General features: G+C 38.8%; 2 protein-coding genes across 6 annotated transcripts in view; both read right to left on the reverse strand.

The window, feature by feature from the left end:
- The window catches only part of CDK7 (cyclin dependent kinase 7), a 45,573-nt gene extending 36,642 nt beyond the window's left edge, over positions 1-8,931 (reverse strand). Inside the window, exons 1-5 of one of the 5 annotated variants that reach the window (XM_045999234.1) lie at positions 8,635-8,931; positions 8,219-8,278; positions 3,056-3,089; positions 2,072-2,139; positions 814-882 (exon numbers count right to left, since the gene is read on the reverse strand). In XM_045999234.1, the coding sequence (XP_045855190.1) occupies positions 814-882; positions 2,072-2,139; positions 3,056-3,089; positions 8,219-8,278; positions 8,635-8,700 (297 nt within the window). In that variant the 5' untranslated portion in view covers positions 8,701-8,931. Of the gene's footprint in view, positions 1-813; positions 883-2,071; positions 2,140-3,055; positions 3,090-8,218; positions 8,279-8,634 lie in introns of those variants that run through there. The other 4 variants (XM_045999233.1, XM_045999236.1, XM_045999235.1 and 1 more) reach the window with 4 other exon arrangements.
- A 4,091-nt stretch (positions 8,932-13,022) lies between these two features.
- MRPS36 (mitochondrial ribosomal protein S36) lies at positions 13,023-25,718 on the reverse strand. The gene is made up of 4 exons (XM_045999239.1): positions 25,591-25,718; positions 15,592-15,655; positions 14,006-14,190; positions 13,023-13,293 (listed from the first exon to the last, which is right to left on the reverse strand). The coding sequence occupies exons 1-4, from the start codon at positions 25,630-25,632 to the stop codon at positions 13,276-13,278; spliced, it is 309 nt and encodes a 102-aa protein (XP_045855195.1). The 5' UTR covers positions 25,633-25,718; the 3' UTR covers positions 13,023-13,275.
- Between the last annotated feature and the right edge of the window lie 1,510 nt (positions 25,719-27,228).

Here is a 27,228-nt window from a genome sequence, read left to right on the forward strand (position 1 = left end):
TATCGCCAAACAGCGTTCCATTTTACAGCTATACCACAGTTTGTTTATATATTCACTAGAAAAGATATTTGGATTGTTTCCAGTTTCAGCAATAATGAATAAAGCTGGACATCTGTGTACCAAATGATTTCTGTGTAAACATATTTTGGTGCCTCTTAGACAAATATCTAGCAGTGGTATTGCCAGATCATTCTTTAGCTGTGTATTTAACTGTTTTTTGTATTCTCACCAGCAGTGTATGAGAATTTTAGTTGTTCAACATCCCTGGATTGTCAGTTTTTTGTTTTTGTTTTGTTTTTTAAAGGTCTTATTTATTTATTTGACAGAAAGAGAAATCATATGTAGGCAGAGAGGCAGGCAGAGAGAGGGGGAAGAAGACTCCCTGCTGAGCAGAGCCCAATGCGGGGGCTCGATCCCAGGACCCTGAGACCATGACGTGAATCGAAGGCAGAGGCTTAACTCACTGAGCCACCCAGGTGTCCCTGGATTGTCAGTTTCTGAGATTCAGTTAGTATTAAGGAAAAGCCCAAGATCTTACATTCTCAAAAGTAAAATAAAAACTTGGCTTTCAAAAGGAGGATATTCTGTGGTAATATGGAAAAGGAACTCTAAATTCTCAAAGGCCTAATAATCATTTCTCTAAAAGTAATGTCAATAAGGTACAGGGAACTTGGTAGACAGAAATGCTCTGAAATCCAAATCTCTGTATATAACACTGGGAATATGGCTAAATGACTCAGAAGAAAAAAGGAAATAAACCTTTAGGTTCTCTTCCAATAAAAAGAGAAAGTCCTCTAGGAATCTTAATCTTACCTCTAGATCAGTTTCCATAAAATCAAAGACAAGACTAATATTAGATTTATGTCCAAAAGCATCAAGGAGCTGCAAAGCAAAATTAAAAAATAAATAAGTAAATAAAAATGTGATTTTCCATAAAATATTTGAAAAGATTATACCAACTAAAGTAATTTTTAAAAATTTAAACAAGTATCTGGACTGCTGATAATTCCCAGCTAAATCTGAATTATCTTATTAAATTTGACATTTATCCTTTATATTGCTAGGAATTAGTAATTTGAGGCACAAAAATACTAAACTTTGTATTTTTTAAAAGAACTTATTTATTTGAGAGAGACAGAGAGCATACACAAGCAGGGGGAGGGGTGGAGGGAGAGAGAGAAGCTGACTCCTCGCTGAGCCAGGAGCCTAATGCTGGGCTCAATCCCAGGACTCAAAGATCGTGACCTTAGCCAAAGTCAGACACCTAACCAACTGAGCAAGTAGGTGCCTAAATCTTAGTATTTTTAAAAAGTCACTAAATACTTAAGCTTTCCTCCAAAATTTTGAGAGTTATAATTAAGAAATAAATTAATGAAAACTTCACCCCAGTCTGCAATTCTGCGCTCAGTATTTAAGAAAATCCTATAAACAGAAGTGGTAGCTATCATTCCTTATATGCACCCTCTATGCCAGGCTCTATTTCCAGGTACTTCACATGCATTCAGTCAATGAACTAGTCTTACTACAACCCTCTGAGGTGGAGTTATGGCACCAAGTTATAGGGGAGCTTACTCAAGGTACTATACATGCTAGGGCTCTCTTCAAAATGATTTTTCACAAAATTAGGCCATATGCCCATATTAAACTTATTCCATCAGTTGTATAGTTTTAAAGACAATGCCTAGAGACACCTGGGTGGCTCAGTCAATTAAGTGTCTGCCTTTGGCTCCTGGGATGGAGTTCCCGTCTTAGCGGGGAATCTACTTCTCCCTCTGCCTCTGGCCCCCACCCCTGTTTGTGCTCATGCTTCCAGTGTGGCCACTGGCTCTCTCTCTCTCTCATGCCATCAAAATAAAGAAATAAAATCTTAAAAAATTAAAAAAAAAACAAAAACAAAGACACTGCCTATAGAATCAATTAGAACAGAAAATACCTATTGGCCTGATAAATTTTTAAGCTTTTTTGCAAGGTTCACCTAAAGCAATTCATCTTGCTGAGCCTTCAATCAACAACTACCACATTCAGAAATGACAGGGTCCCAAATCCCAGAAACAATTTAAATCATACTCACACCAATTATATTTGGATGACTTAGCTCCTGTAATAATTTTATTTCTCTTAAGGCTGTTCTATTTATACCTATATGAAAAAGCAAAGCAAAATGTGAAAAATAACTCTGACATCTCAAATCTTAAAAACGTATTTTTGGGGATAGGTTAGTCTTTCAGGAAATAGCAGTGAATATCCTACAGAAAAATAAGGGCCATTTTGACAGTTTTTTTGACATCTGGTTTTATTTTATATTACTTTATTTTAAAAAATAGCTTAAAATCACTATGATAAATGGTGAAAAAAGTATTCGCTTTGTAGCATATCCCTTGAGAAGACTGCTGGAATAACAATATGACAGTGTGTAACATTGAGGCAATAAATAAGTCAAAAGCTTCCCCTTTCTTGCACTATGAATATTAGGAACAGATTCTTGATGCTAACAGCAAAATAGTGGTAAGACGATTATCGTTCCCAATACAAAGGACAGAACTCAAAATTAAAAATAAGATCTGGTACTATGTGTTAAATAGAAGATGGGTCCTTTTTATAAAAACTAGTTCTTGATGACTAAATAAGACTTAACATGCTAGCACACAAAGCTATGGAGGAAAGGTAAAAACATGTTTTCTTCCATTCATCTATTTCAGTGTGAGCTTTCCGTACTTCCATGAGGTTGTATCCTGAATTTTCAAAGTAATCAGTTCAGGGAAAAAAAAAAAAAGAGTGCTTCCAACAATACCTTAAAGAATAATGAAGACAGCAAGACAAGCCACTGATAACCTTGCTGCCTTACATTTACTCAGATGACTTGGTTATATGACTCTTAACATCCAAATGGTGGATATCACAAACATCCTGTCTCTATCCTGATTCTCTATGCTGAGTTTACTCTTCTAGCACCCTGCAATAACCCTATCTAAACCACTCATAACTGATACGTTGCTAACTTCCTTAGTGAGAATAAAAACTTTTCCTGTTCTGTCAGATTATATTGAGTACTCACCATCTTTAGCTTCTGATCTATGTCCAAGTTTGATCTGGTGGGGGGGGGGAAACCCAAACACATTAAAAATGTGTTATTTAGACTTAGTGCATAACATATAAACACTTCAGAAACTTAGCCACAACAAAAATATGTAGCAACTTATATGTGGCCAGTAAGCAAGAAGGGAGTGGAAATCATGAATCTGAAACGCAAAATTAACAATATAAGAGAGGACCAAGTACCTATCATGCCTTGCCCCTTAAGTTTTTGAGTTACATTCAAGTAATGGAATTAAGAAAATAAATGTCTCCTTTATCTCTGCAAGATTAAATGTGGAAAAGTTACTGAGGGCATACTGACTAATAAACAACAACAACAAAAATCACTTCAAGTTGGCCTACTTGGGAGGAAATATATGACATACAAACAGAAAATAACATGTTTAATATGCCCAATAACATGTTCTTAGGAAACACATTTTCCCAAGAAGAAAAATTACAAATTATGATGGATACAAAAAAATGGTTAAACTGTTGTTACCATTAATACACATAACAAAACAAAAAAAGCAAAACAAATTGCATTAATAGGTTTAGGATTACACCAGTCTCTTATTCACTGCTTTATACAATGACTACATGTAATTAAAAAAAAAAAAAGCCCAAAACAATTACTTCTGGAAAAACACAGCTATTCCACCTTTAAAAATATCCCTCAGCTAAATGCAAAATGGTGCACCCACTGTGGAAAATGGTACGGAGGTTCCTCAAAAAACTAAAAATATATTACCATATGATCCAGTAATTCCCCTACTGGGCATATACCTAAAGAATACAAAAACACTAATTCAAAAGCTATATGCACCTCTATGTTTACTGCAGCATTATTAACAAAAGCAAACAGAACATTAAAATAGAATATTACTCAGCCACAAAAAAGAACAAAATCTTGCCATTTGCGACAACATGGATGGATCTAGAGGGTATAACAAGTGAAATAAGAGAAAGACAATACCATATGATTTCATTCATATGTGGAAATTAAGAAACAAAGCAAACTAACAAAGAAGAAAGCGACAACCAAGAAACAGTTAACTAGAGAGAACAGATAGCTATCAGAGGGGAGGTGGGGGCGGGTTGGGGGTAATAGCTGAAGAGGATTAAGACTACACATCATGGGGCGCCTGGGTGGCTCAGTGGGTTAAAGCCTCTGCCTTTCGTTCAGGTCATGATCCCAGGGTCCTGGGATTGAGCCCCGCATCGGGCTCTCTGCTTGGCAGGGAGCCTGTTTCCTCCTCTCTGTCTCTCTGCCTGCCTCTCCCCCTACTTATGATCTCTGTCTGTCAAATAAATAAATAAAATCTTAAAAAAAAAAAAAAGACTACACATCATGATGAGCACTAATACATAGACTTGCTGAATCACTGTATTGTATACCTGAAACCAATAACACTTCATGTTAAGTATGCTAGAAATAAAATTTAAAAAATAAGATTCTTGGTAATGATAAAAATAGATTAAAAGATGTAAATATATAAATATATATCTTCCAGCTGTATACTACAAACACAACTTTTTACTTAAAGGTAAACTACTACAGCACTAAAAAATATAGGGCACTCAGCAATAAATCTAACAAAAGATGTGCAAAGCTTTCCAAAACTAAGTAATAAAATGATATAAAAACATGCTTAAAATGAGACCAAAATAAACACACTCATAGATAGCAAGACTCAGTAATCATACATACGTCAATTTTCTTTAAGTTCAATGCAATCAAATCTAAAGCTCAACAGCATTTTTTAAAGAACACTGACAAACTGATTCTAAACTTTACATGGAAAAGGATCTAAGAACAATTTAAAAAATTTTTACATTTTGTAAACATAATAAAAATACATTGGTTTCAGGAAGCCATCTAATTCATTACCCAGATTAAACAACACTTACTTCATTATTCATCCTCCCCTTTCTGCTGAATAAAATGTTTATAACATTTCATAAAATGTTTTATAACATTTTTATAAAATGTTTTACAACAAACCTCAGATTTCATGTCATTTCATCCCCATGTACTTAAGCAGGCATCTCTAAAACATGGACATTTTCTTACATATTCAATATGCCATCCTCATACTTTTTTTTTTTTAAAGATTTATTTATTTGACACAGAGAAAGAGATCACAAGTAGGCAGAGAGACAGGCAGAGGAAGAGGGGGAAGCAGGCTCCCCGCTGAGCAGAGAGCCCGATGTGGGCCTTGATTCCAGGACCCTGAGATCATGACCTGAGCCAAAGGCAGAGGCTTAACCCACTGACCCACCCAAGCGCCCATACTTTTTTTTTAATTGTTTTTTTTTTTAATTATTATTTATTTGTGAAAGAGACAGAGATAGCATGAGAGGGGAGAAACAGACTCCCTGTGGAGCTGAGAGCCCGATGTGGGACTCTATCCTGGGACTCCGGGATCATGACCTGAGCCGAAGGCAGCTGCTTAACCAACTGAGCCATCCAGGCGCCCTGCCATTTTCATACTTAACAAAATCAATAATAATGCCATAGCAGTATGTAATATCTAGTTCATATAGAATTCTCCTGATTGTTTGAAATTTCCCAAGTAGCAGATAAAGTAGCCAAGATAATTTTGAAGAAAAACAGGTATGTTTAACTTATCAGATTTCAAGGGTTTTGAAAGACAGTAGTAATTAAATACACTATAGCATCTGAGCAGGGATGGAAAAAAAAAAAAATCAACCAATGGGGAAAAAAAATAGTGTGCCTCGAAATGGATCCAAGTATATGCTGGAACTCAGATTACAACTAAAGGCAAAACTTGGCATTGCAACCCACCAGGAAAAGGACAGACTATCCATAATGCTGGGAGAGCAAGGAAAAAAATATCGGATCACCCCATTACACAAAATAGAAAAATTAATTCCAGTTAAAATAAAGACCTAAATGCGAACAGCAATGCTTTAAAATTTTTAGAAAATAGAATCCTTAATAACCTGGAGGTAGGCAAGCAGATAAAAAGGAAACCCATAAAGGAAAAAAAATGGATAAACTCAACCAGAACAGAATTACAAATTTCTGTGCCCCAGAAGACACTATATATAAACAAAGTCTAGCCAAAGACTAGGAGAGGATACCTGCACTGCAAATTTCTGACAAAGGATTAATGTTCAGAATATAATAAAGAATTCCACTAATCCACAGGAAGAAAAAAATTTAAGCACCCTAACAGAAAAACTGGTAGAAAAAAAGTCTAAAAAGCCAATAAATCTAAGAACAGATGATCAATCTAACTGGTATTCAGAGGAATATTAATTGAAAAAATCATAAACCAATTTTGATCCAGGTAATTGAAAAATGTTGTAAAATCTGACAATACAAACATGGTAAGAATGGAGGGAAGTTAAACTGGTCCAACCACCTTGAAGAGCAATCTGACAATATGTGGTGAGGGTGATTCTGTATATGCCCTAAAACAGCAACAATTCATAGTTGGTTTCAAATATGAATATATTCTCTAAAGAAACTGACATGAATAGGCATCTCTGTAGGACTATATTAAGGGAAAACATAAAAAATAACAACAAAATAGCCTAAGTGTACATCAACAAGATTTTGACAGGCAAACTTAAGTGTAATTATACGATGGACTCTAATCACCAATGATCAGATATAAACCATATCTACATGTATCCACGTAGAAGATTTCAGCAATAATGCTGATTCAGGGGGTGCCTGGGTGGCTCAGTGGGTTAAGCCTCTGCCTTCGGCTCTGGTCATGATCTCAGGGTCCTGGGCCACCAATAGAGGATTGGTTAAATAAATGGGGAATCATAAATTGAGTATGATCTTTTTAAAAAGATGAGGCAGACATCAATGATAATTTATTTTTTATAAATTTTAAAAGAAATTAAATATTCCACTTACTTCTAAACATACTTCTTTTTAATTTTAAAGATTTTATTTATTTGACAGGGAGAGAGATCACTAGTAGGCAGAGCAGCAGGCAGAGAGAGAGGGGGAAGCAGGCTCTGTACAGAGCAGGGAGCCAGATGTAGGGCTTGATCCCAGGGCTCTGAGACAATGCCCCAAGTGGAAGGCAGACGCTTAACCCACTGAGCCACCCAGGCACCCTATCCCTCTAACACAGTTTAAAATTCCAAGATACAATAGGTGAAAAAATACAGAAAATTCATTTTTCGTAAAATTAAACATGTTAGTGAATAAACAAGTGTAAAACCTTATAGCAGAAAGACTAGATAATGTCTAAAATGAGGCTTTAAAGGAGTTAGGAATTTTGGAGGAGAAAACAGATTCAAATGGCAACAGGAACAATAAGGAGGTAAGGACACCTGGGTGGCTCACTAGGTTTTGCCTCTGCCTTCAACTCAGGTCGTTATCCCAGGGTCCTAAAATGGATCCCTACGTGGTGCTCCCTGCTCATGGAGGAGCCTGCTTCCCCCGCTGCCAGGAAAGAACAAGCAACCTGGCAACAAAACACCTGGGTTTAAATGCTAGTTTTAGCCATAAGTATCTGTGTCATTTTGACAATTACTCAATCTCTCTTCGTCTCAGGTATCTCAACTGTAAAATAAGGAACTTTCCCTACATCATATGCCTCTATGGAGGGCTAAATGAAAAGAATGTAAGTGAAGATGCCTGACATGTAAAAAATTAGCTACACACGACCCAAGTTTCTTGAATGAACGCAAGTAAAAAAGCTACTAAATTCATTTTTTTTTAAAAGGCACACCAATGTTAATGCTCACGAAAGCTTTTCAAGGAAAATCTGTACACAGAAAATGCAGATGATACACATGACGGATGCAGGTGTGGCAGAAACCGTGACCTGGGAAGATCACGGCATTAAACAGTTCTGAGGAACCAGGAGATGAGTACTTGCTCCCCTTGCCTACGTCTGAGGTTATAAAGCAAACATAACATATAGCTTCCCCTTCATTTCCATTCCAATTAATGGAACAACAACAACAAAACTAATTCAACCCGAGTTCCATCCTAGAACACAAGACATTAATAAACTCCGTTTTCTCTGAAAATGACATAAATATCTCATTAGCAGAGCACGATCAGGAGTCGTACAAAGCCCAGGCGTCAGCTCATACATACAGATATCTTCAGAGACTGAAGGAAAAATAACAGAGAGTAACTCACTTTCTTAATGGCGACAATTTGGTTGGTGTTCTTGTCTCTGGCCTTGTAAACCGTGGCAAACTAGAGAGAAAAACAGAAATAATCTAAGTTTGTGGGAGCTTTTTTGTGTTTGCCTTTTTACTTCTTCAGATCTGGAGAAGCAAAGACCTTGGGGTTCTTGGAGCGGATTGCGGCGGCGTGGAACGTGGTGAGGCAGGCCACTTCCCGTTCCAGTCTATCCTTCAGAAAGGACAGAGCCGCTTAGGGGCTCCCCTCCAGGGTACTACCACACAGGGGCAGCAGGTGCGTATGGGCAGTCTCGTCCAAAAAGGAGTAGCCAGGTCAGTCCTCTCAACCCCAACAGAAAATCTGTGAGGGTGTGAGGCGGCCCGGCGTTCTCCGTTCAGAGCCCTGCGAATCCCATCCGAGAGCCTCACCTGTCCCTCCCCGAGGAAATCCAGTTTCTCATAACGCTTTGCTCGCGACTTCACGTCCACCGCCATTCGTCGCAAGAAACTCGGCTCCAACTGAAAGGGGCGAGCTTCCGCGACACCAGGAATTTAAAGCTACCTAAATACCTCCAACAGCCACTTCCGTTGAGTGAGAGCCGGCGCTTTATTAGCTCCGCCCCACTTCCGGTTTGGACTTCCGTGCTGCCGAGTTAGTCCGGCTAGAGCCCGCCCTACGGAAGCTGCGCGGGGCAGGGTTCGTTGGTTTTTCTGCGCCGTCCCCGCCCTGTCACGCTGTAGTCTGTTGGTGCCGGAAGCGGTGTGTTTTCGTGGTTGACTATGTCACCCTGTTACCGTTTTAACATAGATATTCCCTTCAGTACGGGGGACAGATCAGCGTTCTGATATGATATTCTGAGTTCGGGATTTAATAGGTGTGTGTGAGCGTGGAAGACTTGACCTTATCTCTGATCTCGCGGTCTGGTTTTTGCTCAAGGGCGTCCGTCGCGATGGTTGCTATGGACGCTTAGCGTCGCAATCACGGGTTACTTAGAAGAGAGCCCAGTTCTTAAGCGCTGGTCAAAACGCCTTCTCAATTCAGTCCTTTGTGAAGGACTCCCCGGGAAACAAAATCCAAGTCAACTGAAGAATTCCGTGCCGTGGAACAGAATTCTGGCCGTCAGTTTTCTACTCTATAAAATGGTAATAATAAGCTACATCATAACTGGTTGTGACGACTAAATAAAACACCCAGAAACTTAAGACATTGTAAGTGCTCAATTAAGTGTTCATTTTGAGCAATACTCAACTTTGATTCTCATAAGTTTTCATGCATATTAACACGTTAAACACACAACTCACTTACTTATCGAATGTATATTGAGCACTTACTATGTGCCGGGCTCTGTTGCAGACTGAGAAATCGGCAGGGAAAAAGACAAAGATCCATGCTTTCCAACGGAAAGAAATAAAATACGTTATGATACATACTATTAAGTGCTACAGCGATTATAAAGTAGGGAAAGGGGATAAGGTAGGACTTCAGTTTAAAACAGGGTGTTAAAAGACATCACTGAAAAGCCACTGCAAAAAATATATATAAATATTAAAAATATATATATATATTTTATATATGTATAAAAATATATATATGCCACTGTAGTTTTCAGCAAAGTGGTATGATCTGACTTAATGTTTTAGAAAGTTCACTATGGCTGTTTTTAGAGACCACAACATAGAGAGCAAAAAAAGGAAGGCCAGTGAAAGAATTGTCGCAGTTATCCAGATAGCTATGTAGGATTTGACTTCTAGCCAATAGGATTTGCTGACAGACTGCATATAGGTTGTGGAGGAAAAACTGGTAATTGTAAGGTTTTGAGCTGAAGCATTTAATGTTTCTAAGAGATAACAATATTCATTTGTGGTGAAGAAGGCAGCAGAATACTAAGGTTCATAATTTAGTCAAGGTAATACAGAGTAAGGATTGAATTCTTGCTCTAGATCTAGACTACTTGCATTTGAATACTAGCCTCGCAAGTATTCAGTCACTAGATTTATTACTTGGGCAAAATATTTAACGTTTTTGTTCCTAGTTTCCTCATTTGTAATAGGACTACTCATTGGGTTGCTGCAAGGCTGAAATGTTTTACATTTCCAAAACCCTTAGAAAAGTGTCTGACAGTTCTGTTCCTTAGCTATCACATAACTATTACTGGTCACCTTCCAGCTCTTTGTCACTGGGTTTTTATTGAGTTCTGTTACATTCGTAGGCAAAATTCTCATACATTACACAAAACGCCATCCTTTTACCATTTATCTCTTGCATCAAGATATACCCAATGATACATGGTATCACAGAACTCAGGTCGAAGTTGCTTCCGAAAGTCATCACTTTAACAGTAAACTAACTTCACTTGTAGCAGGAATAAGTTAAATAGTGAGCTAAATGTCATGGTATACTTGTGAGGCTAGAAGTTCTAAAGTGTATCATGGCATATGAATTGATAATCACTGCATTATACTATGCTGCTAAGTAAATTCCTATGTGGGGACATTTTAAGTACAGTAAAAAAAGGCAGTTATCTAGGTAAAAGTCTTGGTTCAGTAGGTCACTGTATGTATAAAATGCCATTCAGCATCTGTAAAGCATTATCCAGTTTACAAAGCACTTGCAGGTATTAGCAACAGCCAGTTTTCAAGATGGCCCCAATGAAATCTTTCCTTCTGGTATCAATGCACTTATGTAGTTTATTCCCACAGTGAAACAGACTGTTCTGTGTGACCTGTAGAATATGTCAGAATTGAGTTCATCTAACTTTTAAGTAGATCATAAGAGGCATTGCGCCTTCTGCTTTGCATGCCTAGATCATGTGCTCTGGGTGAAGTCAGCCTTCATGTAAGAGTTCAATCAGGTAGCCCTGTGAAGAGGTCTACATGGGGAAAAACTGGGATCTCCCGCCAACAGCCATCATCAACTTGGCAGTCATATGAGTGAATCACGCTGGAGGTAATTCATCTAGCTCCAGTCAAGCCTTCAATAATTGCCGCCCCAGCTGGTCTCTGATTACAACCTCCTGAAAGACATGGAGAGCTGTCCAGCCAAACTGCTCCAGAAATCCAGACCCAGAGAAAAAAAGAGACCTCTTAAGTGATTATTGTTTTTAGCCACATTTTGAGTTTTCAGTCATTAAGTAATACACCATAGGGACACCTGGATGGTTCAGTCAGATAAGTGTTTGCCTTCAGCTCAGGACATGATCCTAGGAACCTGGGATCCAGAGCCACATCAGTCTCCTTCCTCAGTGGGAAGCCTGCTTCTCCGTCTGCCTCTGCCTGCCACTCCCCTGCTTGTGCTCTGATAAAAGTGGGGGAAAAAAGTAATATACAATGCACTAATGGATCCTATCATATTGTATTAGCATTAGGGAGGAAATCTGAAGCTTGAACAAATTCAGCAGTTTGTGGATGGTTATATATATTTATGTGCTCGTCTCCTAAATGAAAATACAAGCTATTTATTTAAAGCTAAGCCAGAATTCCTTCTATACCATCCTCTTTGTAAGCTCATCTATGACACCAATTCCCACTGAACATGGCTTTTTGCCATACTTATACTCATAAATTCTGTAAAAGTGATAAATTTTTTCATTGTGACATTCATGGCTGGAGCTATATTAAAGATGGCCTTCAGACAGTTCTTGTATGGGGCTTCTGACTGCTGGCCCACAGAATCACAGAAGTCACTCTTCATTATCTGAACCAACTCTGTTTCAGAAAGCAAAAAAAAAAAAAAAAAAAAAAAAGACCTTGGTATTCTGTAACTGAAATGTAAAAATTAAGGGGAAAAAAGAGAATAGGGCTAACTTTAAAGAATATATTCCAAATAAGTTTTTAAATGATAACAGAAAAATCATCAATCACATTGTTTTTCTGAGTCACCAGAACAGCTTATTTCTAGTACCAAACACCTATCTCATATTCAACTTGGGCAACATTTATACTAGGTCACAACAGGGAACTCATAGGAGAAGCAGATAAACTATGGAATAGCAATAAGACAAAACAAAAACAAAAGAATAACAAAACAAACAAAAAAACCAAAGCTTAGTCTACAGGCAAATGAGCAATACTCAACAACAATTCGACTCTAATACCCATGAGCTACCCTTACTATTAGGAATGACTTCCTTAAAGCATATTCTAGAAATCATTCAAGGTACGGAAGAAAATTTATTTAGCTTTGTGAGGCTTTACTTTCACAATAATACATACCCTTGGCACTCTAAGACCCTATTAAAGTTTCATAAATTGCCTTAATAAGGCAAATATTTACGTTGATTTTATGAGACTTTCAGACATTTGAGAAAGTTAGTGGTTTTCAGAATTTGCATACATGATGACAATTAAAACAGTAAAATAAAGAATGAGACTTTCTTAACAGCCCTAATAATATAGTAAGTTGCAATGTCTAATCAAACATCTATTCCTAGGTTTATATTTATTTTGATCCCATATTTTCCATTTTAAACTCTGGCATTTTCTTCTGAATATAGGTTACAAATAATCTTTTGTCTTAACTCCCAGCTTTAATACCACAAAGTCACCTGTTTTACCTTGTCTATATTTTTATTACTTAGTGTAGGGTATGCTTTTTAAACTAATTATACTCCAGTAACTCTGTGAATGAAAAAATGTTAAGAAAACTAAGAACAAATAATGGAGTCATTCTTTCATTGATCCTCACCCAATTTCAAGAAAATCACTTCCCCAAGCAGCAATTCTCTCTGATAAAAACCTGTGATAGTTTACTAGATACTGTGTACTTTTAATAGCTCCAACACTGGAAATACTTGATAATTGAGAGTAAATTAATAGGCTAACATTTAAAAATGTATACTTTAATAAGCATATAAACAATTAGGTAAGCTTTTGCAGAAGCTGACCAAGATACATATATTAGAAGATACAACTGTCCATCTAAATTTTCTATATTTCATTTTTTTTCTTTTTGCAGAGTATTCAAGTTGTTTGCTATGTAATTTCTCATGTGCCATTTTGGATTTTTGGACAGTCTTTATTGTAAAGACTATTTTTTTGTCTGATGACAAATAGCAGCCACACTGTCAGTGATTATTCCGGACCTCCACGCTGAAAAGGAAAAAACAAAGCAAAAAATTAGGTGTTAAATTTACAGAAGAAATGTTTTCATGTCACTATACAAATTTACACCATTTTAAGCAAATGACCTTTAGGGTTTAAAAAACAATTTCAATTTTTCATTTCTCTTAGGCTCTCCTATCAATGTTATAAACAACTTCTGATCTAGAAAGGACTCAAGGTTGACCCTGATTGGTGGGCCTCAAATTTCTTGGTCTCAGCAGCCCTTCACACTGAAAAATTACCAAGGACTCTACTGAGCTTCTTTCATGTGTTATGGTTATTACTACTTCCCATATTATACTTCCACACATATATCCCTTCATGTACCTCTACTGAGGGCTTGTACATGGTTCACTTCTCATAGTCCAGGCCTGACTATCTTGGTCTTAGCTATTGACCCACCATGACAAGGTGATGGAAGAGCAAGGAAATCAGCCTATGAAATTCCAAAAGCCAAAAATGTTCATGTGTTTTGATAGTACTAAAATAAAGAGCAATGAGGGGCGCCTGGGTGGCTCAGTGGGTTAAGGCCTCTGTCTTCAGCTCAGGTCATGATCCCAGAGTCCTGGGATCGAGCCCCGCATCGGGCTCTCTGCTCTGAGGGGAGCCTGCTTCCTCCTCTCTCTCTGCCTACTTGTGATCTCTGTCTGTCAAATAAATAAATAAAAATCTTAAAAAAAAATAAAGAGCAATGACATACTTGGATAAATTCAATTTCTTCTTGAGATACAAGTTTCCTTCTGTATTTCTGAGGTAATGTTTTTATTATTTCTGCAGTATCCGGTGGACCCTGATGCATCAGCAAATCTGGTGATTTACTTCCCTTAGAATGCTGTGAAATTGAAGAGTGAGATGGTAGTCCTGCTGATCTCAAAACTTCTGATACTGAAAAAAAAAAATGTAATTAGAGAAATAAATTGTTCAGGTATCTTAAAATACTATTTTGAGTTATTATTGAGTAAGCAAGTCATTCTTCAAATGCTAAGTGTAATTCTAACAGGTATTACTGAGTAACTTAGTTGGGTAAAGTTCATTTTAAAGAAGGAGGAAGCCTTAAGCGAATGAATAACTAAAACAAGTTTGTAAAATAATAAAATTTCTAGGTAGTGGAGTTCAACCCATATAGGTAATTTACATGACCTAAATTTTGTCAAATGGTGACATTTATAGTTAAAAATATCCCTATAAGGGGTGCCTGGGTGGTTCAGTCGGTTAAGCAACTGCCTTTGGCTCAGGTCATGATCCCAGGGGCCTGGGATCCCTGCACAGTGGGAAGCATGCTTCTCCCTCTCCCACTCCCCCGCCTGTGCTCTCTCTCTGTCAAATAAATAAAATCTTTAAAATATATATGTATATATATATTTATATATATCTATATATATATAGAGAGAGATATCCTTATAAAACTTGTTAAGCTCCTCCCTGAATTGAAGATCAAATATCTTATAATAAAAATAGGGACAAGAATAATGATTACTGGGGCACCTGGGTGGCTCAGTGGGTTAAGCCTCTGCCTTTGGCTCGGGTCATGATCTCAGGGTCCTGGGATCGAGCCCCACATCAGGCTCTCTGCTTGGCAGGGAGCCTGCTTCCTCCTCTCTCTCTGCCTGCCTCTCTGCCTACTTGTGATCTCTGTCAAATAAATAAATAAAATCTTTAAAAAAAAAAGAATAATGATTACTGAGTAACGTATAGAGTTGTTGAATCACTATATTGGGCACTGTAAATTAACTCTACTGGAATTGAAAAAAAAAAACAGGGACAAAGGACTGGGTAAAATGGACAGAAAAAAGGAGAACAACTTGTTCAGAATCTTGAGTTACTTTATAGGCAATGATTGCTCAGGGCTAAGGCAGTCTTCATCTATTGAGTGAATGAGTAAATGAGTGAATGAAAGAAAAGAAGGTCAGCTGGAAGAAAAATATAGGAATGGCTACTGTTCCTCACAAACTCTCCAATGTAAGCATGCGATAGTCTTTTCAAGGACAGAAGAAAGGAAAGAACAAAAATTTCCCTATATAAAATCAATATCCTTAAAAATTCAGAGATATTTCTGTTGAGTCACCACCTTTTTAAATGGAGGTAATAAGAAGTTAATTTCTACTTGCATAAAAACCTAGCAGACCACTGTGATCTAAGCTACAATGGTCTCATGGATTTTAAAATGAGAAATAATGCCTACCCAAAAAAAAAAAAAAAAAAAAGAAAGAATGCCTATAATAGCATATTCATATATAAAAATGCTTGTACATATACATATTTTTAAAAATCTGAAGTATAACTTACCATTAGGTTTAGGATTATCTCTTCTGTCAGGGAATCTTATTAATGGAGTATGTGGCTTGACTACCTAAAGGAAAAATTAAAATACATGGAAAAAAAGATGAAGCACTAAAACCATTAACTATAAAAGAAACCACCTACTGAGCTTCATAGATACCTTTGTTAAAATAAACTTAGTATTTCACAGCAACTTTAAATCTTACTATTTTACTCTTCCCCAACCAGGAAAGCTGGTCTATAAACTATTAATTTGTTTATCTTATCTGCTCTTCCTAGTAACTTTGGACTTTACACTTAACTTATATATTTTACTATACTTTATATATTTTATACTTTATATTTATACTTTACTTATATTTTACTATACACCACTGACCTCAAAAACAACCCTATGGAGGCACCTGGGTGGCTGAGCTGGTTAAGCACTGCCTTTGGCCCAGGTCATGATCCTGGAGTCCCAGGATCAAGTCCCGCATGGGCTCCCAGCTCCGCAGGGAGTCCGCTTCTCCCTCTGACCTTCTCCCCTCTCATGCTCTATCTTACTTGATCTCTCTCTCAAATAAATAAATAAAATCTTAAAAAAAAAAAAAAACCCTATTTAAAAGATGACACAGATCTTATGTTGCATGACATGTATTGCCCTGCTGCCTGGTAAGATTTCGAAGTTTCCTGACTTGTATTGAGTTTGTTTTCCTACTATGTCAATATCTAGCAAGGTAAAATAGGGTAAAAAGCATACTAAAAATTAGGTCATTAAGAAAATACTTTTTCTAAAAAAAAAAATACTTTTTCTGGGATGCCTGGGTGGTTCAGTCGGTTAAGCATCTGCCTTCAGCTCAGGTCCTGATCCCAGGGTTCATGAATCAAGTTCCGCCTTGGACTCCGTGCTCAGTGGGGAGACTGCTTCTCCCTTTGCCCCCCATTCCCCTGCTTGTGCTCTCGCTCTCTCTCTCTGACAAATAAAATTTTTAAAAGAAAATATTTTTTCTGACTACAAAAGTAACACATGTTCTGTGTAAAAAAACTGGAAGAAATGTAAAAAAGCACAAATAAGAAAACACTGTCTATAATCCCCAAGCTCACATAAAACAATTTCAACATTTGGTTAGCGCTTTTGGCCTGAGGGCTATACCCACGGTAATACATATTTTTAAAATATTGTGGTTTTTTTTTTAAAGATTTTATTTATTTATTTGACAGAGACCACAAGTAGGCAGAGAGGCAGGCAGAGAGAGAGAGAGAGAGGGAAGCAGGCTCCCTGCTGAGCAGAGAGCCCCATGCGGGACGTGATCCCAGTGGGATCATGACCTGAGCGGAAGGCAGCGGCTTAACCCACTGAGCCACCCAGGTGCCCCTAAAATATTGTTTTTATAACAAATATTTGCAGAGTATTACTGTTTTATCTCCCTAGAATTCCAGATAATGCTATAGAGGAACTTAAATGGATCTTTCAATATTAAATTTTCTGAATACACAATGCTAAGACTCTAATGAACAGTACTATTTGCATCTAAAGTAATCTCTGAGTTGCTCTGTAACTAGTGATAGTGAGATATGTTTATCTGCAAAATATTGTATATATGTATTACATATTAGTTTATATGAGTACAGAAGTAAATAGGTTTGTTGGGACGGGCCTGAAACCACCACCATAACTGTGCTGCTGTAAGAATGCTAGAACAGAGTTGCCTCCCACCGTATAAGGGCACACACAAGTCTTTCATGCTAAAAAATGAAAGTCTAATGTAACATTGTGTGTCAACTGCACTTAAATAAAAAAAATTTTGGGGCGCCTGGGTGGCTCAGTGGATTAAGCCGCTGCCTTCGGCTCAGGTCATGATCTCAGGGTCCTGGGATCGAGCCCCGCATCGGGCTCTCCGCTCAGCGGGGAGCCTGCTTCCTCCTCTCTCTCTGCCTGCCTCTCTGCCTACCTGTGATCTCTGTCTGTCAAATAAATAAATTAAAAATCTTTAAAAAAAAAATTTTTTTTTAAAGATTTTATTTATATATTTGACAGAAATCACAAGCAGGCAGAGAGGCAGGCAGAGGCAGAGAGAGAAGCAGGCCCCCTGCTGAGCAGAGAGCCCAATGCGGGGCTCGCTCCCAGGACCCTGAGATCATGACCTGAGCCGAAGGCAGAGGCTTAACCCACTGAGCCATCCAGATGCCCTGCTTAAATAAAAATTTTTTAAAGACTAATTATCCCTCTAGTGACTATTTTTCCTTTTCATAGCCAAGCTTCTTGAAATAATGTTTTATCCATCCATTTTCAATACCCCATTTAAAAGTTTTAAACATGTTCAACAGCTTTCAAGATAAACTTCAAACTCACATTTGTCATTCACAGGCCCATCCTGATCTGGCATCTACTTACCTCTCAAGCCTCAATCCCCACCATTGCCTTATATACTTTTTTTTCTTAAGATTTTATTTATTTACTTGACAGAGAGAGAGATCACAAGCAGGCAGAGAGGCAGGCAGAGAAGCTGGGGTTGGGGGAAGCAGGCTCCCTGCTGAGCAGAGAGCCTGATGTGGGGCTTGATCCCAGGACCCTGAGATCATGACCTGAGCCAAAGGCAGAGGCTTAACCCACTGAGCCACCCAGGCACCCCTGCCTTGTATACCTTTTATTCCAGGTATTCTGAAGGACTTTTCTGTTCCCTATTCATCATGCCACTTCATCCCATTCAATCTACAGCTTGTGTTCCATGCCAGGAAATCTATCCTCAGTCCTGCCCTGCTTCCATGCCCCTGCTTTCATCTGTTTATTAATTTTTTAAAGTTTTAAGATTTTATTATCTATTTGAGAGAGAGCAAAGGGGAGTGAAAGAGAGAGAGCATGAACAAGGAGATGAGGAGAGGGAGGAGAAGCAGACTCCTGGCTGAGAAGGACACCTGATGCAGGGCTCAATCCCAAGAACTTGGTATCATAACCTGAGCTGGAGGCAAACACCTAACAGACTGAGCCACCCAGGTGTTCCTCATCTGTTGATCTGTTAAAACAATCAAATATCACTTCCCTCTAAAAAGCTTTCTTGATTTTAAAGTGTGATTTTAAAACTCCTCCTCTGGGTTTCCATGACATCTGTGCCAGTATATCTGTGGGATAGATTCCTAGGAAAGAGACTGCTAAGTCAAAAGAGAAAAAAGCCAATCTTAAGAGGTATTGGTAGATTTTCTTTCACAGAGTTTATACTGTTTTACATTCCCATATTGGATCCCAGAGTGAACAATGAGTGCCTGCTTACACACAGCCTTCACAACAGACTTGTGTTATCTGACTTGTACATTTTTAATCAAATATCGGTGAGGAAAAATGTTATCTCCATGTAGTTTTCATTTTCAGCTATCTTACTATAAGTAAGGCTGTTCATCTTTTCATATGGCTAAGAGCATTTTCATTTCTTTACCTGTGAAGATTATATTCATAGCTCTTGCCTATTTTTCTATGCTTATAAGTTCTTCATATAATATGCTTGTAAACTCTTTTTCTGTTGCAAATTTTTTACCTAGTCTTTTTTTTTAGTTGAATGGTTTTTATTTTTTTCGATGAGTAAACGTGTTTTTTTTCTTTTTCTTTCCAATACAGCCCACATTATCAGTTTTTTCCCCTTAATACATCTTGATTTTTTTTTTTTTTTAAGATTTTATTTAGGGGGGGCACCTGGGTGGCTTAGTGGGTTAAAGCCTCTGCCTTCGGCTCAGGTCATGATCCCAGGGTCCTGGGATCGAGCCCCACATCGGGCTCTCTGCTCCACAGGGAGCCTGCTTCCTCCTCTCTCTCTGCCTGCCTCTCTGCCTAGTTGTGATTTCTCTCTGTCAAATAAATAAAATATAAAAAAAAAAAAAAAAAAGATTTTATTTAGGGGCGCCTGGGTGTCTCAGTGGGTTAAAGCCTCTGCCTCTGATCATGATCCCAGAGTCCTGGGATCAAGCCCCCCATCCGGCTCTCTGCTCAGCAGGGAGCCTGCTTCCCCCCCCCCCCCCGCCTGCCTCTCTGCCTACTTGTGATCTGTCTGTCAAATAAATAAATAAAATCTTAAAAAAAAAAGATTTTATTTATTTATCTGAGAGAGAGACACAGGCAGAGGAAACATAGGAGGGGGAGTGGGAGGCTCTCCGCTAAGCAGGGAGCTTGATGCGGGGCTCGATCCCAGGACTCTGGGATCATGACCTGAGCCGAAGGCAGACACTTAATGACTGAGCCACCCAGGCCCCTGTATCTTGATTTTAAAGCATAGTTTGGTAAGTTTTCACTGTTCCAGTTATAAAGAAAGTCTTGTTTTCATTTGGTATTGCATGGTATTGTTTCTTTTAATTTTCAATTCTGAAATAATTATGGAATCATAGGAAGTTGCAAAAAATGTACAAGGAAATTCCTGGTAACTTCATTCAGTTTCTACTACAGTAGTATCTTAGTAGTATCTTACGTAACTATAGCACAATATCAAAACCAGGAAACTGACACTGGTACAGTCCATACAGCTTATTTTAGATTTGGTCAGTTTTATATGTACTCATTTGTGCATGTACAATTCTTTGCAATTTTGGCTTCATTTTTTACATTAAGATATCAGATCCCTTTGCACTTTATCACTTCCTCCCCAACTAACCCCTGGCAGCCACTGATCTTTTTACTGTCTCCAGTTTTCTTTTCCAGAAGGTCACATATTTGGAATCATAAAGTAGTCTTTCAGTTTTGGTTTCTTTCACTCAGTAACAAGCATATAAGTTTCCTCCAAGTCTTTTCATGGCTTGATAGCAAATTCCTTTTTAGTGTTAGATAATATTCCATTGCCTGGATGTATCAGAGTTTATGTATCTATTCACCTACTACTAAAGGATATCTTGGTTGCTTCCAAATTTTGACAATTATGAATAAAGCTGCTATAAATATCCATGTGCAGGTTTCTATGTAGATCTAAGTTTTCAACTCATTTGGGTAAACAGCAAAGTGTAATTGTTTGATCATATAGTTAAAGTATATCAAGTTTTAAAAGAAACTGCCAAACTGCCTTCCAAAGTGGCCATACCATATTACATTCTCAGCAGGAGCGAATGAGTGCCTAGTGCTCCACATCTTTGCCAGCATTTGGAAGTATCCACATTCTTCTGGATTTTGGTCCCTCTAACAGGTATGAAGTGATATTTCTTTGCTGTTTTAATTTGCAAATCCATGATGACATATGATGTTGAGCACCTTTACATATGCCTGTGATCTGTCTCTGATGAGGAGTCTGTTCAGGGCTTTTGGCCATTTTGTTGTTGTTGTTTTTAAGTGGGCCCCACAGCCCAGCACAGGGCCCAAACCCAAACTCAGGACCCTGTCAAGACCTGAGCTAAAATCAAGAGCCAGACATTTAATGGAATGAGCCACCTAGGCACCCCACCCATTTTTAAATCAGGTTGTTTTCTGGTGTTAAGTTTTAAGAGTTCTTTTTTTCTTTTTTAAAGATTTTATTTATTCATTTGACAGAGAAATCACAAGTAGACAGAGAGGCAGGCAGAGAGAGGGAGAAGCAGGCTCCCCGCTGAGCAGAGAGCCTGATGCGGGGCTCGATCCCAAGACCCTGAGATCATGACCTGAGCTGAAGGCAGAGGCTTAACCCACTGAGCCACCCAGGTGCCCCAAGTTTTAGTTCTTTGTATAATCTGGATAATAGTACTTTATTGGTTGTTTTTTGCAAATATTTTCTCCCAGTCTGTGGCTTGTCATCTCACTATCTTAACTGTCTTTGGTAGACAAGATTTTAATTTGGACGACATTCAGCTTATCAATTATTTCTTTCATGTTATCATGTCTTTGGTGTTGTATCTAAAAAGTCACATCTAGGGATGCCTGGGTGGCTCACTTCACTGGGCCTCTACCTTCGGTTCAGGTCATGAACTCAGGGTCCTGGGAGCCAGTCATACAGCGGGCTCCCTGTTCAGCAGGGAACCTGCTTCTTCTTCTGCCTTATGCTCATATACACACACACTCACTTTCTGTCAAAATAAATAAAATCTTTAGAAAAATAAATTAAAAATTAAAAATTAAAAAATTCAGGCAAACCTAAGATCATCTACATTTTTTATGTTATTTTCTAGTTTTATAGTTTTACATTTTACATAACAATTCTGTGATCCATTTTGAGTCAATTTTTGTGAAGGGTATAAGGTCTGTGTCTAGATTCATTTTTTCCAAGTGAATATTCAGTTGTTCCACAACATTTATTGAAAAGACTATCTTTTCTCCATCTATTGTGTTTGCTCCTTTGTCACAGTTCAGTTAAAAAGCTTTTAATTTTTAATTTTTACCTTTCGCCTCTTAGTTTGAGGTATGCCTCATATATAGCATAGCATTGGATAGGTATTTGCTAGCCAATTTGAGAGTAATTTTTTTTTATATAGTTTTTTTTATTTGACAGAGGGAGATCACGTAGGCAGAGAGGCAGGCAGAGAGAGAGAGAGAGGAAGGAAGGCAGGCTCCCTGCCGAGCAGAGAGCCTGATGTAGGGCTCGATCCCAGGACGCCGGAATCATGACCTAACCCGAAGGCAGAGGTTTTAACCCACTGAGCCACCCAGGGGCCCCTGAGAGTAATTTTCTAAAGGGGATTTAGATCATTTACATTTACAGATATAACTCACAAGTTTGGTGTATTTTGTCATATCATTTTATGATTATTTAAATATAAATTCCTTTGTCATATTATCTTTTTCTTTGCTTTCATTTGTGGGATTTTAATTTGGAAAGAATTATAAATTATGCTTTTGTGCATTTATATTTACATTACTACCTTTACATAATACCCTTAATGGCCACCTTCTGAGATACTACCCATTGGTACATTACTATGAGAAAGAATGAAAGCAGGTGATAGTGATCTCTTCTCTGCTTTCCTTCCTATCTTTTTTTTTTTAAAAGATTTTATTTATTTATTTGACAGAGAGAGATCACAAGTAGGCAGAGAGGCAGGCAGAGAGAGTGAGAGGGAAGCAGGATCCCTGCCGAGCAGAGAGCCCGATTCGGGACTCGATCCCAGGACCCTGAGATCATGACCTGAGCCGAAGGTAGCGGCTTAAACCAGTGAGCCACCCAGGCGCCCCTCCTTCCCATCTTTTACTACCAGTTAATAACCAGGGGCAAGTGTATTCCAGCTTTTGTATACTCTCCCCCTTATTCCTCCATTTTAAAAGTTGAATTAGAGCTATACTGTCAGAACAATAGTATTACCAACAAGTCTTTCACCGTATCTCCATTATTTAGTCTTGTTCTTACAGTCACATAATTCAATGTTCATATCCATTTCCTATGTTGAAACAACTCTGAATACAACTAAGTATTCCTCAGTTGTCTTTCATTCTCTGGGAGATCTAGTAGGAAGGGCTGCAGGGAACAATATTCCCTGAGTTAGTGAAGGTATAGAAGGGTTTGTAGCCTTTACAACTTGAAGGTCAATGTAGCTAGATACATCTCTGGTTAATATTTTCCATCCTTAACTACCTTAAATATGTTATTCGCATGTCCTCCTTTATGAACTATTATTGTTGTAAACTCTGATAACTTTTGTTCTCTTTTAAGTGCTTGGTCTTGCAGCCTGGATCACCCAAACTTTTTCTCCTTTAGAATCTAAAGATTTTAAAGGGTGGCTTAGTCAGTGGGGCATCCACCTCTTGGTTTCAGCTCAAGTCATGACCTCAGGGTCCTGAGATCCAGCCCTGTGTGCATCAGGCTCTTGGCTCGGTGGTAAGTCAACCACCCTTGGTTTGTCTCCCTCTCTCTCTGCCTTCCCGCCCCCACCCCCATGTGAGTGCTTACACACGTGCTCCCTCTCTCTCAAATACATGTAAATCTTAAAAAACAAAACCAAACCAAACCTCAAGATTCTACAAGAATATACCCATTAGTCAACTACAGTTGGTTAATTCTCTCAAGCCTAAGGTATACTTTTAAGTCTTCTTTTATATCAGGCAAGTTTTATTAAGTTATACGTTTTGAGACTTGTTCTATTTGCTTTTACTTTTTCAGAGACTACTTATTATGCAAAAGTTGCATCTTCCTGTTTTTATCTACTTATGTGACTTCCTTGGAATCGGTCTAATCTTTTACTTTTTCTGTGTTTTTTTTTCCCTTTTCCTCTTTTCATGCACTATTTCCTTTAACAAAACTTCTAAGTTGCCTATTTACCTTTATATTCCTTCTACTTTAGTATTTACTTCTGGAAAGTTCTTTTAATTCTTCACTGAGTTCAGAGCTGTATTGTCCCTAAAATCTTAACCTAAAATCTAACCTCAACCAGAACCTTTTAGTGTATAACTCTTCTCTGTTACTTCTCACTGTAAGCTTCACCAAACCCTTCATTTCCTTGATTGTTCCTTTTTCTGGTCAACAGGTTCCACGTGACTTTACCTCCTTTCTTACCTAGCCTAGGACCCAGGGACCATTCAATATTCTATTACCAGCACTCTCAACCTCCTTACTGGAGGTGTATCTTTACCTCACTTGTAAATCTCAAACCCTCTATTAATCCAACTACCCTTCTTCCCATGTCTCATGCAGCCAAAATGATTTTGTAAATGATAAATTACCACCTTTTTGCTTACATTAGTCCAAATATATCAAATATATATGCTTGCCATTCCGTCATTTTTATATGTCTTCTTGTAGAAATATATAGTCATTTCTCTTAGGTATAAACCTAGGAGTAAAATTACTAGGTTACAGGGTCGGTATGTTTAATTACTAGAGACTGACAAAACAGATTCCCAAACTGGCCATACGAATTATAATCCTACCAGCAACAATGAGGGTTTCCGGTGCTTCACAATGTCATCGCTTGGTATTGCCAGTTTTTAAAATTTTAATAACTTTAGTAGATGCAGTGGCACTTCCTGGCTTTAATTTGTATTCTCCTGGCAAGAATTAAGTAGAACATCTTTTCCCATGCTTATCGCTCATTTTTGTATCTTCTTTTGTGCAGTTTCAACTTTTAAACCCATTTATAAATTGAGCTATATAGTACGGATATGTATGGTTATACATTATGGGTACCAGTCCTTTGTTAGAGATTCTCCTTGTCCTCACAGAATCTTTAATTAGTTAATACTCAGTATCTATCTACTGAATAAGTGAGGATCATTCCTTGCAATGGGACCGAAGGTTGGGATCAACTGAAACAAGAAAACAGGCTATGTAAAACCACCACAAATGTGCAGGTTGTGTCCCTTTATGTATTAACTTAACCTCTCCTATTTAATTTAGCCATCACTGCTGGAGAAGCAAATACAAAAGCTATCAGGTGTTGGTAATTGATGTGTGGATTAACAAAGTTCCTCTAAACTACCAATCTAAACTCAACGGGAAAAAAGCTTGACAAAAAAAGGCTTGGGAAAGAACCAACCATACATGTTTTAATGCATGTAAAACATTACAGATAAACTTAAATAATATCTTTCCCCCTTTCAATTCCCCCCACCCAGCCAGTAACTAGATGCTGGGATTGGTGGGGGAGTACAGGCCCGGGGTGAGTTCGCAGCTCACAGGCCAGTTCTCAGGCTATTCCCAAGACCTTGAAGGGACACTGGGTCAGATACAAGGTTCGCTTCCTTCCACTCGCCGTTACCGCCTTCCTTACGATTGGCTCATCCGGGACATCACAGACCATGCTAAACGTCGATTGGCCAGACTACTGCCAGGGCAGCCTAGCCCGCCGACTCCTAAGAGGGCTACGGAGGTCCTGGCAGAGTATGGTCTAGGGACCGCGCAGCTGTTCTCGCCTACCTGCTGATACACTGCAGTCCTGCAGCAGGGCTTGAAGCCTCAGCTATAGTCCCGGCTCACTGCCCGACCCAGTGGGCTCAAGGTCCAGTTCTCACACATACCCCCGGGCCGCGTCGCTGGCGCTACCCAAGGCCGCGGTGACCGCGCAGCCCCCGCCACCGCCTTGTCTCCGCAGCGCCTTTACTATAATCAGCAGTGTCCCTACCACCCACGGTGCGAAAAAGCGACAAAATTTCCTTACCTGAACGACCCTGCTGGCAGACGCCATCTTGCTGCCCATCATGACCCCGGGATGGGGCAGCTTCCGGGGCACTAGCTAAGCGCCTAGATAACAGGAGTCCAGGGCAGCTAGGGGCGGGCCCTGCCTGTGGCGTCATGGAGGAGGGACGAGCCGGCGATCCTCTGGGATCGTCCTCCACCGCGGAGCTAACCCACCCTCTGCGCCTGACCCAGCTCCGCCCTACGTGCTTCCCATTGTTCAGTTTTGCTCACGAAGGTCTGTGGTTTTCTGTGTGTTTTGCCCATCAGCCTATGAGTAAATTGGGGCCATTTCCTTCTCCAGATAGCGAGATTCTAATTTAAGTAGTGTCCAAAATTTAACCTGAAGCCAAATACGAAGTCACGTGGCTTCCTAAAATAAACAATCTTGTTAAAACTTGGGAGTTAGGGGTACTTGGGTGGCTCAGTCGGTTATGCAACTGCCTTCCACTGAGGTAATGATCCTGGAGTCCCAGGATGGAGTCCTGCATTGTGCTCCCCACTCAGCTGGGAGTCTGCTTCTCCCTCTGACCCTCCCCTGCCTCAGGCTCTCTCTCTCCCCTGCTTTTGCTCTGTCAAATAAATACATAAAATCTTAAAAACTTTTTTCAAAACTTGAAACTAGAAAAAAAATTGAAACATTTAATAAAGCAGATCTAACTTCTAATTAATAAAGGAGACGTGAAACAAGTTATATAAACTACTAGGAAGCAATGAGACAAACCATAACAGAAAAGTTTCTACAGATCAACTGGTTTAAGTCAGTGACTAAGAAAAATAGGGTGCCAGTGCATATAACCTCTCACTCAGTTCAACTTAAATATGCTAGTGTAGAGGGAAAGCAGCCTTGGTTAATATGTAATAAATCTATGCACACTGTCTTTGTTCCAATAAAACTTTATTTACAGAACAAGCCAACTGGTAAGCCAGTTTGCTGACCTCTGATATAAATGAACCAACCAACCAAAGCAACTGTGATCACCACCAACAACCACAATTAAAATATATACTAACAAAAGCACCACAGCCCAGAATTTAAGACCAACTGAGATGTAAAATACTTGTGTCCCCAACTGAAAAAGCTGCTGAGCTCTCAAATGCCCTCTTCAGATATGGCCAAAGTTAGTCATGGAAGGGGAGAACTTACCAAAGGGCAGAGTCAGAAACAACAGAAGAACCTCTTCCAGTGAGCAGCACAAGTGCCTACACAAAATATATTTCCTCTCCCTAGGAATGAGCACCTCCTATCATTTACCAAACAGTATTTCAGAATTGCTAACCTTGTCCACTATTGTATACTGGCCATGTGAAACAACAGAATTTATCGTTTCAGTTCATTAATCTCCAGATCAGAAAGAGCCTTTTTTTAAAAAATAGGATTTTATTTATTTATTTGACAGACAGAGATCCCAAGTAGGCAGAGAGGCAGGCAGAGAGAGAGGAGTAAGCAGGCTCCCTGCTCAGCAGAGAGCCCGATGCAGGACTGGATCCCAGGACCCTGCGATCATGACCTGAGCTGAAGGCATGGGCTTCAGCAGGCACCACCCAGGAACCCCAGATCAGGAAGAGCCATTATCTGGACCTGATGTGAAAGAGTATCATGAGATCCTGAACTTTGAAA

Source organism: Meles meles, chromosome 3 (assembly GCF_922984935.1).
Source record: "Meles meles chromosome 3, mMelMel3.1 paternal haplotype, whole genome shotgun sequence".
In the NCBI taxonomy this organism is placed as follows: domain Eukaryota; kingdom Metazoa; phylum Chordata; class Mammalia; order Carnivora; family Mustelidae; genus Meles; species Meles meles.